The 14,480-nt window shown below is 42.9% G+C and overlaps 6 protein-coding genes across 6 annotated transcripts; 3 read left to right on the top strand and 3 right to left on the bottom strand.

Moving 5' to 3' along the window:
• Window positions 1-283: 283 nt before the first annotated feature.
• On the top strand, window positions 284-2,691 carry EAE98_001153 (uncharacterized protein; the record flags this gene model as incomplete). The annotated part of the gene is made up of 2 exons (XM_038948770.1): window positions 284-749; window positions 797-2,691. 2 exons carry the CDS (start codon window positions 284-286, stop codon window positions 2,689-2,691), a joined length of 2,361 nt encoding a protein of 786 aa, XP_038815036.1.
• Window positions 2,692-4,818: 2,127 nt separating this feature from the next.
• EAE98_001152 (uncharacterized protein) lies at window positions 4,819-5,580 on the bottom strand (the record flags this gene model as incomplete). Its single annotated transcript, XM_038948769.1, has 1 exon — window positions 4,819-5,580. One exon carries the CDS (start codon window positions 5,578-5,580, stop codon window positions 4,819-4,821), a length of 762 nt encoding a protein of 253 aa, XP_038815035.1.
• A 501-nt stretch (window positions 5,581-6,081) lies between these two features.
• Window positions 6,082-6,733, bottom strand: EAE98_001151 (uncharacterized protein; the record flags this gene model as incomplete). Its single annotated transcript, XM_038948768.1, has 2 exons — window positions 6,082-6,123; window positions 6,200-6,733. The coding sequence occupies 2 exons, from the start codon at window positions 6,731-6,733 to the stop codon at window positions 6,082-6,084; spliced, it is 576 nt and encodes a 191-aa protein (XP_038815034.1).
• A 1,565-nt stretch (window positions 6,734-8,298) lies between these two features.
• Window positions 8,299-9,158, top strand: EAE98_001150 (uncharacterized protein; the record flags this gene model as incomplete). The annotated part of the gene is made up of 2 exons (XM_038948767.1): window positions 8,299-8,493; window positions 8,616-9,158. 2 exons carry the CDS (start codon window positions 8,299-8,301, stop codon window positions 9,156-9,158), a joined length of 738 nt encoding a protein of 245 aa, XP_038815033.1.
• Window positions 9,159-11,509: 2,351 nt separating this feature from the next.
• Window positions 11,510-12,192, bottom strand: EAE98_001149 (uncharacterized protein; the record flags this gene model as incomplete). The annotated part of the gene is made up of 3 exons (XM_038948766.1): window positions 11,510-11,862; window positions 11,915-11,932; window positions 11,985-12,192. 3 exons carry the CDS (start codon window positions 12,190-12,192, stop codon window positions 11,510-11,512), a joined length of 579 nt encoding a protein of 192 aa, XP_038815032.1.
• A 264-nt stretch (window positions 12,193-12,456) lies between these two features.
• On the top strand, window positions 12,457-14,260 carry EAE98_001148 (uncharacterized protein; the record flags this gene model as incomplete). Its single annotated transcript, XM_038948765.1, has 5 exons — window positions 12,457-12,609; window positions 12,661-12,786; window positions 12,838-12,915; window positions 12,968-14,000; window positions 14,061-14,260. The coding sequence occupies 5 exons, from the start codon at window positions 12,457-12,459 to the stop codon at window positions 14,111-14,113; spliced, it is 1,443 nt and encodes a 480-aa protein (XP_038815031.1). The 3' UTR covers window positions 14,114-14,260.
• Between the last annotated feature and the right edge of the window lie 220 nt (window positions 14,261-14,480).

Below are 14,480 nucleotides of genomic sequence, written 5' to 3'. Positions count from 1 at the left end.
TCATTCAACCATCTCACTCACTCTACGCACCTTTTTTACATAATATCCCACCGTCCATTCAACAAACATTCAATCTAGGATTAACCCCACTTGATCAGTCGCAAAGTTTAAAGAAATAGACGCATGACCTAATCGACGTATAATTCTTACAAGTTCCGCTATTAACTTCTCAACACTTCACTAATCGGGGCGCATCGACAAATCTTCGTTGGTGACATCCGCCTCCGTACGACACCACATCCCAACAAACACATACCTTTCCTTTTATTTCAATACATCGACAATGCAATACGTGCGAAGTATCAGCGGTTCGGTTTCGAAAACCTGGAATTCGATAAATCCGGCCACTCTCAGCGGAGCCATCGATGTTATAGTCGTTGAACAAGAAGATGGATCATTGGCATGTTCACCATTTCACGTTCGCTTCGGGAAGTTCTCTCTCCTTCGCCCATACGAGAAGAAGGTTGAATTTAGAGTCAACGATGTCAAGCAAGATTACGCCATGAAGTTGGGAGAAGGGGGAGAGGCATTCTTTGTTTTCGAGACCAGTGATACTATTCCCGAAGCTATGCAGACCTCACCTCTCGTTTCGCCCGTCTCCAGTCCACCATTACCAGCATCGGGTGCGCACCCAGCAAGTTTGTCGGAACCTGACTTCCTAGCATTAGATATGGGCCATAAAAGTTTAAGATCAGACAGTTTTACAAAATCTGCGGAAGGCCCATATCCTAGGAGGCAAAGTAATCTCAGTAAGCGGCCAAGATCATTTTCAGATGTTCTTTACTGACTAGAATAGGTGCTTTGACGCCACCGTCGATATCTTCAGAGCAGGCAATTGATAGAACCCTTGCTGGAGACTATTCTGGAGTCCAACGTAGCCATACAGACGAATTCTTGTCATCCTCGGCTCGCACGAACATTAGCGATTTGACGGAACGAGATAGACAAACACGATCCATGACACCCACTGTTGCAGCTGTCGATGGACAATCGGATGTTTTCACTGAAAGATCGCACAGCCCTCCACCTCTGCCAACACGCGAAGCAATAGAAAGGGCGATGGCATTGTCGAATCGTCTTCAAGCCTCAAACATCCCAAGTCAGGTTACCGAAACCGGTGACTTGATGCTGGATATGACGGGCTACAAAAGTAGTGACGATGACGCTCTTCGGGCAGAGGTTATTGCTCGAAAGGTTTTGTCAGAAGAATTGGAAGGCAATTATGATATTGGTGCTCTCATTGGTGCGGATGAAAACGGAAACCTTTGGATTTACAGTAGTGAAGAGGCAAAAGAAGCTGCAAGTCAGAGGGCGGCAATGGCAGGCATCAATGCTTCTGGATTGACGACCGATACTTCTTCGGATTTAGGATACAGTAGCGAAACAGATAGTGACATTCTTCACCCACCGATCGTTCCAACGCACCGACGTGCCGGTTCGGAGTCATTGGGAATGCAAACACCCCCCAAGACACCCACTGGAACTGCCGGTGATCCAAATCGAAACTATGCCAAAACTTTGCGGTTGACTAGCGATCAATTAAAAGCTCTCGGCCTCAAGTCTGGCCCAAATCCTGTGAGCTTTACTGTCAACCGAGCAACTTGTCAGGCAAACATGTATCTCTGGAGATATGATGTTCCTATTGTAATTTCCGATATCGATGGTACCATCACAAAATCAGATGCTTTAGGTCATGTTTTGAATTACATCGGAAGAGATTGGACTCATATCGGAGTTGCCAAACTCTACACGGAGATCATTAACAATGGTTACAATATCATGTATTTGACCTCTCGATCGGTAGGTCAGGCCGATACTACCAGAGCCTACCTCAATGGTGTGGTACAGGAGAATTATCGCTTACCGAAAGGTCCAACCATCTTGAGTCCTGATAGAACACTTGCAGCTTTGAGACGAGAAGTTTATATTAGAAAGCCAGAAGTCTTCAAAATGGCTTGTCTAAGAGATATCAAGAACCTGTTCGGCCCCAATCGCACACCATTCTATGCAGGTTTCGGTAACAGGCTCACTGATGCATTATCATACCGCTCTGTCAGTATTCCAAGCAATCGTATTTTCACAATCAACAGTTATGCAGAAGTATCGTTAGATTTGCTCAGTCTCAACAAATTACGATACAGCTATGTGAATATGCGAGAGGTTGTGGATCATTACTTTCCACCTGTAAACACCCTTATCACTAGCGGAGGTGAGGAATACACTGATTTCACATATTGGCGAGAACCTGTCCTTGAACTTGACGACTTCAGTGGGTCTGAGAGTGATGAAAAGGATCTTGAAGAAAGAGAAGACGAGGAGGAAGAGGACGACGACGAGGAGGAAGAAGACAACGAACATTTGGGTGATAGTTATATCTCTCGCGAATCTTTAGACGAAGACAATTACTACGAGGAAGGTCTAGATGAAAGTCTTTTGATGGAGTCAATAGAGGGTGATGATGGTTTGGGAAGAAGTATGCTGTTAGAGGGAGAAGGTCAAGATCAGGAATACTACGACAACGCAATTGAAGATGACGATTACGAAGAGGACTCAGCGCTAGAAGGGGGCGGTGTCAGACTAGATGATCAACTCACCCCTCAACCCGAGAAAATTGACACCGATGCCGAAGTCATTACGGGACTCGAAAATCTTGCTTTGAAGGAAGAAAATTTCGACGATTGGAAGGTCTAGATCTTCATCACGGCGATAACATAAGAACATGGAATTTCAACATTCCTGTATACTTAATTATAATCGAGAGGGATGCGGGATGTAATGCAGACGAACCCAAACGAGGTATGGGAAATGAATGAAGGGAGCTTGGGTGTTGAAGTACAGTGTGGCGATGAGAATTTTCGATGAAATACCTTTGATAGCAAGTGTATATTAGCATATTGTAGGAGTTTAGATGAGTGAGCATGGATTGGGTTGGAATTTTTTTAATTTTTCTCCTTCCTCTCTTTTTTTGGATGTGGATTATCTTTCATGGGAGGGAGGGAGGCATGGTATGGTATGGGATGGGATGGGATCGGATCGGTATGGATATACAAGGACATGTATGGAGAAGGGCATAGCGTGGAGTACCTAGTATTTAACTTGTTCTTTTGGGTTAGAAAGAATAGAGTGGATTTTTCATGAGATTTTGAGATTTTGATTTGATTTAGTTGATTGCTTTTAATTGATTTTGATTGATGTTAAAAGGGTTTCTTTCATTTGTGTGATGAATTGATATAGTATCTAATCAAGAAATGATGTATATATAGATAAATAAATGTATGTATATAAATCTTGAAGGATATAAAAATAGAAATAGGAATAGCAATAGGAATGAGAATAATAGGAATAGAAATAGGAATAGGAATGAAATAAAGATGAATAAAAGATGATCTCGGGAGTCGAAATTAGAAAAGGGGACTGATTACTTTATACTACATAGCTTGCTCGTTAACTAGCTTGCTCGCTCGCTCGCTCGCTCGGCTTTTTGATAGATCGCTTGTTGGATGGGGGGGAGGGGGTGTGTGGGATGTTGAGGTATGAGGTATGAGGTATGAGGTATGAGGTATGAGGTATGAGGTATGAGGTATGAGGTATGAGGTATGAGGGATGAGAATTGGGGATTGGAGATTAGAGGTTTAAAAAGAGAAATCTAAAGAGAGGATTTATACTTGAAGTTTCTAGGAGAGAAATGCTTGGGGATTTTGATTATGATTATGATTGTTTACTAGTGATGATATTCGAATTTTTCTTTTTTAAGCAAATGATTTTATGGGTATGGGTATGGGTATGGGTATGGGTATGAGATATATGATGTATGATGTATATGATGTGTGATGTGTGATGTGTGATGTGTGATAGATGGGGTATACGTGATATGTCTTTCCCAGTTTCGTTCCCTGCCTGCCTGTCTGTCTGTCTGTCTTGGTTGGTTCATTTTTCTTTCTGTGTGTGGGGGGGTTTGTTTGTGTATGTGTATTGGATATTACATATACTTCTAGATGGATATTGGTATTGAGATTGAGATTGATATTGAGGGTTGGGTTGTTGGGTTGTTGGGCTGTGGAGATCTTCTTTTGCTATGTGGGATTTGGAGGTTGAGATTGAGATTGAGAGAGGGAAGAGAGAAGAAAGTTTGTCTTTATGTTTTTAAGTGCGTGCTTCTTTTTGCGATTGCGATGAATATGATATATTATACGTAGGTAGGTATGGATAGTACTATAACATAAATATACAGTATACTAATACCCCCTAGGATTATTTATATACAGAGGATGTATTATAGATATGTAGAGAAGTGAGTCCTCGTCTCTTTCCCCTTTTTCTCGTCTTTGTTTCGTCTCCTTGAGTACTGGAGTGTTTTCCTCTTGAGATGTGTAGGATTACATCGAAGCTGTTTGCTGTTTGCGGTTTGTTTTTGCGCCGCGGAGGTTGTTGTTAAGTAGGTTTCCGGTTGGGACGTTTCGATTCGTCTCGCGTATTATTTGTTCTGCTTCGTGTCTGGGATGAACTATGTATATTTGTGAATATGTGTGTATATGTGGGAAGAGGTGTTTGATATCGAGGAGCGAGGATTCGGGGATTGGGAATCCATATTAGGAGAGTGAGTGGATTTGTCTTCTTCGCGTATTCCACAATAAGCAGTCGTATAGAGAATGTCTGGATATACTGCAATCTAGCAGCCGAGTATCAATGAGAGAAAGATCCTCAAATCATGACTTTGGATATACTCTTTGAATATGTCTCATGCAGCACCCAATATGCCCCACGATTAATTCCACGACTCTATCCCTCCCAAAAGCTCTCTAACCCTTTCTTTAAAGTTCATATACTCATCTTGCGAAATCCCTCCATGAGATCACATATTGCTGAATCTTCCTCTTCATTATCCTTTATTACCGGTTGGAAATCATCGTCCTCATCAACGAAACCTTCATAATCATCATCATCACAATCCGAATCTGTATTCGAATCTGAGAGTATATCCAGCGAGGGCTTGGGCGTCGAAGTCCGGGTCGGCGTATCTTGTACTTCTGAGAAATGATCCGGACTTGCGAGACTTTTCGGGGAAAGTTGGGGGATATGGAGAGGTTGTTTTTTTGAGATGTTTATGCTGGGATTTTGGGGGTGGGTATGGATATGGATATGTGTAGAACTTGTAGTTGAGGAAATCGTAGTCGAAGAAATGGAAGTATACGAGGAATCGGATGAAGAACTACTTGTACGAAGTGTGGAATGCGAGGATTCGGAGGTGCAGGAACAGGAACAAGAACAGGAACTATGGATGCTTGGTGTGGGACTCGAGCTCGGGAGAGTATTTTTGGATTCGGATTCTTTGGATCGTTCTTCTTGTTGCTGTTCTCGCAGTTTCTGCTGTTCCTGTTCGTACTCTGAACTCGTTATGCGTCGAGAAGAGGGAATAGGTACAATGGCCGTCTGCACACCCAGATATCGAGGAAGTATCAACACCCGGAAAGAAGGATCGAAGATCCCGGTCCATATCAGGGTTGTATTTGGATCCGGATTTTTCTTATGATAACGAGCAACTATTAGAGCTTCGGAATCATGGTTATGATTGTGATTCATGTTTGGTAGGGAATTTTCGTGTCATTTCACTTCATTTTGATCTTTTGTTGGTATGTTTGAGGTTCTCGAGGATTATCTTATCATTCTTATGTCATGATTTGATATATGCTTTGCCACCGTCGAGAAACTGGGTCAATGTTGTGGATTTAAACTCTATTTATGGCTAGTAGAACTGCTAGACTAGTAGTGCCGCTAAGGTTAGATGCATGTAGATCCCCCGCATTTGGGGTACATTTGGGGTACATGAGCTCCTTGTATTAGAAAACAAAATATCCTCAATTACGCCAATGTGTATCCTATGAAAAAAGTATTCCTCCCATTGACCCCGAAAATAACTATCAATTCCATATCCGTAGCATGTGAGAAGTGACCATATCCATAACGAAGATCCTGAATTGCTCGAACCGCTGGCCCCACGAAAATAGGCTCAATCCAAGATGAAAGTTCGAGAATGTATAGATTTCTCCCGAGCTAATGAGATTGGTTGTTGGAAGAGAGGGTCTAAAGCTCCTCGGAGGCTTCATGTTGAGTAGAATGATCGGACTGTGTGTTGAAGCATTAGAAAGTTACTCGTTCATGCTTTTCGCCTCATTTGATTCAAGTATAGGATGTGACTTACGGAAAGCTCTGATTGTTCGACGTCCATCATATCCGCCTTATCAACCTGCTCATTGTCAGGTTGATCATCACCGGCCTGAACATGGGAATCTGGTGAAGCATCTCCAACTTCGCTTTCTGAGTAAACTTCCTCCTCGTACACAAGATTGGAATTCTCGGCGACGAAACAATTGGCAGTACCAGGCGTGAAACGAACGTTTTGGCGGGCCAAAGAACGGTTCTCATCATCGGTAAGAAGCATAACAACCATTGCATCTCTGAAAGATGGTCGAATACCACGCTCGCGGAGATGGCGGAGGAGATCGGGAATGGGGATGATATCGTAGTGGTACTCTTCATTTCTCTCGTCTTGGTATTCAGCGAGCATTTCGTCAAAGACCATTGTTGACTGGGGAACAGCAGCAGCAGCAGTAGCGGCGGTGGCGGCGGCTACGTTGGTGGGAGTGGAGTTTGCGGAGGGGGTGGAGTCGACGGTGGCGGAAGTGGTGTCGATTTCCATTTGGACCAAGTCTTTTGAGGGGGAGAGGTCTGTCATTTTGATTGTGCGTTAAAAGCTTGTGATTATGTGAGCTATGATTTGTTTTTCGTTAGTAATTTGCAGTGTAGAGCAAAGATTGTAAGAATGCAATGAACGAGTATGAAGGAGTGTGAAACTTTTACTTGTGATAAGAAAGAGTTTCATCAATAATCACTTGCAAGAATATCAAGTAATTGTATTGTTAGAAGAAAGAAGACTTACTTTTCTTTGAAGGTTGTTGGTGGGCTGAGATGCTGTGGTGTGGTGTTGTTAAGAAGTTGACTTGAGAAAGTTGGAGAGGATCTGGTTTTGGGAAGACTAGTCACTCGAGACATCGGCCGGGTGATGAACTTTGTTGTGGATCAACAATGTTGAGACGAAATTGTGTACTTGTAAATACTCTTGGGAGTGATTATTATAGGTTAGCAAACTGATGATTGGAGTTGCTGTTCATTAGACTACTGGATTACAATGTTGATGGGAGAAAAGGGGGGGCCGTCAACGAACTTTCCTTTATCAATGGAGTTTGGGCAAGTTAAGTGGAGATACTATCACTTATGGATGCCTTTGATTCTACCATTCTGTTTGATTGATTAGATCAGCTTATTCACACAAATTTGTGGTTTGAGATGGTAGATAGATGGATTTGGTCTTGTTGAATTAGGTCTTTTCTCGCTTAGATTTGGATTGAGATAGAATCTAATTGAGTAGGTTTTTGTATCTGATGAAAGGAAGATAAATCATACATGGCATTTCAAAAGTCTTGAGATATCAACTGAGTAAAGTTGTTACGATTGTGCCGCTGAATTCTGGTGCCTTGTTGAAATAAATGTAAGTGTTTATGATATTGCATGTGAGGATGTTACAGATTGTGGCAAGTCAAATTAACCCAACATAATGTGCTGAGTGTATAGAGGCGTAGTTTTTGTCTTCTAAAGGAAATAAAGACTTTAATTTCCGTGATTCACAATGTTATATTTTATGACAGAATATCTTTCAAAATTATTCCAGAAAGATGCAAATGTGTATCCTGCTTTAGTGATCAACTCTAAAAGCAATGTCTCTTTCTTGAAACCATAAATACTTACTGCGGTTATGTACTTGACTGCACCACTTTCAAGACCGAATATTCCTTTCTACTATTCAAAAAGTCCATGGTTCTTGAGTTCTGTGTATGGGGAGGGCTATCACCACATCAGCTGCTAGCTAGTCCTCCCGATCAAAGGTAGGCACATTGCACCCCTCAAATTAATACAAGTCAACCTAAAGTTTTAAAGCTCCAGAAATTAACTCCGCTCGATTCATTGTTGGCATTTTATCTCATCTCATTGGCTCTCTTTAACGCGGTGAATTCACCTCTACGGCACTGTAGAAAAGTCACAAGAACGCTAATTCTACGGCTTTCTCATTCACCCATCTATTTAATGACAAACAAATTACCTTCTTGATTCTCATCTACAGTATAGCATATATTCAATCCCTAAAGTTCATGCTTTCATTCAGCTGAGAAAAAAACGAATACACAATCATCCGCTTTCACCTCTCCCTTCTCGACTCGCGCCATAAAATACTAACAAAGCAGCATGGATCTCAACAAGCTCACTGTCAAAGAGCTTTTGGCACAACTTACAGCTGCCGGTATAGAGAAGCCCACTGTTAAAGAGGGAGTCGTTGCTTTCGTCGAAAATCGATCACGTCTCGCACGTCGGATGGATCAAGCCAGGGAATTAGCTGCCATTGAACAGAAATTGAATGAGACAAATGCAGGGCCAGAATTGGTAAGTCTTCTAGTATGCATTGAAACTTTTTTCTTTGCCTCTGATCTGATACTTCATCTTCTGTATCTGCGCATCATCTCGAGCTACTTATGTCTGCACTCTCCTGACTAAAAAAAAAATAGGAAACTCTCCTCCAACGCACAACCAAAGCTATCCTCTCCGGTTTCGACTTTTCACTCCCAAAGCTTCCAAAGGGATTAGAAGTTATAATGAACGTTAACATGCAACTTTTACACACGCGTACTGAGGTTGTGGATACTGATGACCAAGATCATGAGACCGGCCTGCAGACTCCCGGTTCTCAGAGTGAAGATGAAATGATAATGATCAATCATTCAATGGGACGGGCAGTGGAGTTTGTACAGGGGGCAGAAGATGAAGAAGAAGAGTTAGATGAGAATGGCATTCCCATCATTCAACCCCCGCTCCGAGAAACTCAACTAAGTACTAATGTTGCCGATTCCCGAAAACGCAAACTCGGAAGCTCCACACAACAAGTTGCTTCTACCTTGATCTCAAAGTCCGAGATGAAAGCAGGCCGTAACCCCAACAGACAAGCTCAGGAAGATGAACAGACTCTCAAGGGTTCTCCTTCTAATTCTAGATCTGCGATACTCGGACAATCGAACAAGAAACAGAAGCGTGTTGCTGGAAGGTTCGCCTGAAATTGATCGTGTATTGATTTTTGGATAGGAGTATGGAGTTTAGTTCGTGGTGATTGCTGAGAGTAGCGGCGAGGGTTATGTCGGCTCCTGAACCCATAGTTTAATGAACATGTCACTTACAGACGAAAAATCAAATCACTTCATTTGACAATGATGCGCAACTTATTCACTAGTTACATGTCTCATATTTCTTTTCTTCTTATCCACGAAAAAAGACCTTTATAAAACCTGCCAACGAATACGGAGGCCCGGCATATCCTCCAGCTCTACCTGCTTTGTCTGTCTTATCGCCATTTGTACGTATTGAAGACAAGGCGCAGTTTTGATAAAGTGAATCGTGTGTAAATAAAAAGGGTCGTCGACTCTTTCATCTGAAATCAATCTTTCACGGTCTGAATTCCACATGCCGCCACTTGCACATTTGTCTAAGCTCCTCTTTACTGCCAAACATCAAGCTAACAAACACCCTATCACTGCAACTGGTATCCGACTCCGAATGAACAGGTGAATCTTCATCTCCCCAAGTAAAACGAATTATATCTCGCACCACCAAACTAACACAATCTTCATTCTCAAACCGCTTTGCCAATAGAATCCTTTCTTCTTCACGACTCAAACCCATGAATTCAACCATACTACTTCTGAGAAAATAACTTTCTAGGAGCAGTCGAGTGCAAGGGCCAAGGAGTGTGGTGGCGTATTTACTGTGAATTTCCTTTTCCTTCTTAGGGTCGCTGCTGGATCCCTCGTCCTCGTGTCCCGAATGAGAATGGAGACAGGTGCAGTCGAACATTCTCGCATCTTGATGCCACCTGGGCATCACAAACATATCACTCGGTTTGGGGAGACGGATCGTAAACCAACAGGCCTCTGTTGGAATTCTTTCATACTCATTGCAATATTTCCGAGCGATATCGAGAAAGTCGGAAAAGGTAGAGGATATGCATGAAGCTGAGAGAGGATTGTGGGCAAAGAGGAAAGAAATCGCCTCAGTGACTATTTTGTGATGATCGAAAACCCCATACCAATCGTACTCGATATTTTTATTGGTGGTGAGAGATTTTGTGGGAAATGGAGACAGGCGTTGGAATGGATTGGGGGTTAGACAGGTCAAAGGGGAGAGCTAGACTCACATTGGTTTCTTATTTTCTCAAGTTGGAAGTCTGTATACTCTATTCTGTGGCATAATGCTGTCTTGCTCATAGAGGCGCCTTCGAAAATATGGCAATGATAAAGACAAATTGAAACCTTAACTTGATCAACAAAAATACCGAAGAAGTTAAGTTCTCACTGTGGCTCAGTGTTGCATGAGGCAGTGCGGACTTAGGCCTAGGTCCACGGGTACCTAGGTAGGTAATCCATACAAATAGTAAGTAGCACCCGCGGACAGGTACAAAGTGACAGGACATAAAAGTGAGGCTCTTCGCTTAACTATATAAATATAAACAATCCATATCACTTCACCAAGAAACAAAGTCCAGATGGCTTAGTGGTAACGCACTGGGTCTTCACATCCCCTCAAACGGGACCGCTGCTTAACATCCGAAGACATTGTTGATTGAAGAACTCAGTTCGTCTGGTTTGAATTGGAAACGGGATCGTTTACATTACATGATTTCAATTTTTTGGAATTTTGCTCACCCTCAATTGAGTCATGCTGTTCGAACTCTATTCTCTACTCTTCTTTGCTTGTTTGAATCGTGTCTCACGGCGAGATTGGGTATCATGGTTTTGAAGGAACGCTTCTTATACAGGTATTTGTGATTGATTTTGACAAACCCAGCAAGCAGGTTCAGTGCGAGAGTTCCACCACCATGATGCAAAACAAAATGGACTTAGTTTTCTAACACATCTTCCAACGATCTCCTGCTCCCCTTTCATAAATGCGCGTCAAGACAAACAAATCAACTTTGCATAACACACTGGCGATTGAATGAGATATTGCCTCCTGTTCTACATTCTCTGGTTCGGGCTTCCGAGATTGTAGCAAAACGGAGTATCCTGTACTGGAGATATGTTGTCATAATGACGAGATGTATGCAAAGGCATTAAAAAAAATCAAAGCGTAGTGAGGTACTCGATGTGAGTCTAGTGTTTCTAGTGCAGCAATTCGTCAAGGTAGAGGTTTGAGAAGCTGGCATCACTCTCTGCCAATATACTTTTCTTTGATGTTACTTTTCAAGCTTAGAAAAGACCGCGAGAACCAATATTTTGCTATGCAAACAGTCAAAATTTTAGGCAAATGGCGATCTCACTTGACTGGACTTAAAGTGACATGTGTTGGACAGCCTTAATATTGTACTGCGTGTACGCTGCTTATTCTTGAATAATACAAACTCCTCCCGGCCCTCTTATGCACGCCAAATTCTCTTGATACCCTCAGTAACTCCGACATCGTTTGTTTCGAACTCATACAATCCAACTCCAACCAAAACAGTTGCTCCCCTCAAGCCCCACCAAAATAAAGCTTTAGTTTTTGGCACTCTCTTTGCCGGGAAATAATCGATAATACACGCCTCGAAGCCAATATGTGAGTGGATAAGAATAGCCGCGCAAAGAAGAGCATCGGTAGCTGGATTCAATGATCCGGAAACGAAGGGGGCGACTGTGAGAGGAACGAGACCAACGGCGATTAAACGCTCGAAAGTCCAATGGTAGGAGCCGTGGGATGGGGATGGCTTGGGTACAGGTGCTGCGTCGTTTGCTATATAGACTGTTAGTTTATGGTGGATTGGCTCGAGGGCGGATCAACATACAAGTTCCATCAATAGATTCTGTGAAGTAGTTAGCAATAAAATCAAGGCATATCAATCGCGGAAAGCTCACGAGGTAATGGGGGTAGAATTGATTGTCTGCCACTTGCATGGAATGCCGCTACACGCATTGAACCTGGCAATGCATCTCGAACAAAAGTACTGCGACCAGCGGGCTTGTTGATTGCGGGGAAACTGTAGGGGATCTTTGTAGAGAAATTGCGCTTCGACGCAGCGAGGCAAGTCTGCCTAATGACTGATGGTTTGATGAATGAAGCCATTGTGAATTTCTATTACAATTATTGAGTGTAAAAGAGTCGACGACATATCACTCAGGTCCTTCAATGCTCGGTCGACGATGTTCGGAATAACTAGGTAGCTCGGCAACAAGTCACGTGTAGGGTCATCAAAGCCGGAACAAATTTGATTGGTCGAAATATGATCAACGACTAAGCTCTTCAGGTTTACTAAATTCTAGTAATTTGAACTCATCGGGTTATCTTCAATTTGTTTTATTTCCACCACAACCCTCACATCATATCCCTATGGCGTCTCGGCGGTTAGCATTAAACCTTACAAAAGGACTGCGCACCCGCGCTGCTCCAAATGTCGTATCTGGACTGAGAAGAGGATTCGCGACTCCAGTCACAAAAAATGGCGTCAAGACAGAGACCACAACTCTTTCAAACGGTCTAACGGTAAGTTTTGTATATGAATGATGGAGGGGCAAAGTGCTGATAAGAGAAAAGATCGCTACAGAACACTCGCCATGGGCACAAACCTCGACAGTTGGTGTATGGATCGATGCCGGTTCTCGGGCAGAAACCGACAAGACCAATGGCACTGCTCATTTCCTGGAACATCTTGCCTTCAAGGTATACTTCAGTCTGGGGTGGAAAGTTCAATTGGGCTTACAATGAAAACAGGGAACCAGCAACCGAACGCAGCATCAATTGGAGTTGGAAATTGAGAACATGGGTGGTCACTTGAATGCCTACACTTCCGTATGTTTACATTCATCTGAATAGCGCGGGCACTTTGCTAATTTTATGGAAGCGTGAAAACACAGTTTACTACGCCAAGGCTTTCAACTCTGACGTACCAGCAACTGTCAACATTCTCTCTGATATTCTCCAAAATTCCAAACTCGAACCCTCGGCGATCAACAGAGAGCGTGATGTTATTTTGAGAGAATCCGAGGAGGTTGATAAGCAATTGGAGGAAGTCGTTTTCGATCATTTACACGCAACTGCTTTCCAAGGACAACCTTTAGGACGTACCATTTTGGGACCCGCTCAAAACATCCAATCCATTCAAAGAGAGGACTTGACCAACTATATTAAGACAAACTACACTGCTGATCGTATGGTTCTTGTTGGTGCCGGAGGTGTTCCCCACCAGCAACTCGTTGAACTCGCTGAGAAGCACTTCGCTGGTCTTGCATCTCAACCACATTCCAGCGCTGCTCTCGCCATTGCCAACGCTCAAAAGCAAAAGCCAGAATTTATTGGTTCTGAGGTCAGAGTTCGTGACGACACCATCCCAACTGCCAACATTGCCATCGCTGTCGAGGGTGTCAGCTGGAAAGATGATGATTACTTTACTGCTTTGGTTACCCAAGCTATCGTCGGTAACTGGGACAAAGCTATGGGCAACGCTCCTCACATGGGTAGCAAGCTCAGTGGTTTCGTCCACAAGAACGACTTGGCCAACAGCTTTATGAGTTTCTCAACAAGTTACAGCGACACTGGACTCTGGGGTATCTATCTTGTCACCGACAAGACCACCCGTATTGACGATTTAGTTCACTTTACTCTCCGTGAATGGTCTCGTCTATCATATAACGTTACCGAGGCCGAAGTTGAGCGTGCCAAGGCTCAACTCAAGGCATCCATTCTTCTTTCCTTAGACGGCACCACTGCCGTCGCTGAAGATATTGGAAGACAAATCATCACCACTGGCCGTCGTATGGGACCAGAGGAGATTGAGCGTGTTATTGGGGCCATTAGCGAAAAGGATGTTATGAGCTTTGCGCAAAGAAAGTTGTGGGATCAAGATATTGCAATTAGTGCTGTTGGTTCGATTGAAGGTATGCCTAACAATTTCTTATTCCATTACTTCTCTTTGAATTTTTTACTGACATATTTAGGTCTCCTCGATTACCAACGTATAAGAAACGATATGAGCAGAATGGCATCATAGATAGGAATTTAGAGGGGTTTGGGGCATGAGCGTGTATGATGCGGGGCTTGTTTGTACACATAGATCCTCAATAAAATTTGTTCATTTTGTTCACAGCCGACCTCTGAGACATGGGGAACTTGAACGTCATTATTGTGAATTCAAGATTATGCAAACACATGTAACTTCCCATGAGGAATGTTCATGCATGATTTAGGATGACATTTACGCCGAAATAAATTCAATAATTAGAAAAACTTATTATATGATCAAGGCTCCAAACATTTCGAAATTACCCAAATTCTTTCCTCCCAATGTCATAAATCGTCGTTAATGTACATTCAAGAAACGTGCCATCACATGGCGCTTCGCCAACACACTAGACGAA

Source organism: Botrytis deweyae, assembly GCF_014898535.1.
Source record: "Botrytis deweyae strain B1 chromosome Unknown BDEW_002, whole genome shotgun sequence".
Taxonomy (NCBI): Eukaryota; Fungi; Ascomycota; class Leotiomycetes; order Helotiales; family Sclerotiniaceae; genus Botrytis; species Botrytis deweyae.
Note: the sequence above shows the minus strand (reverse complement) of the source record. Positions and strands in the feature narration are given on the sequence as shown.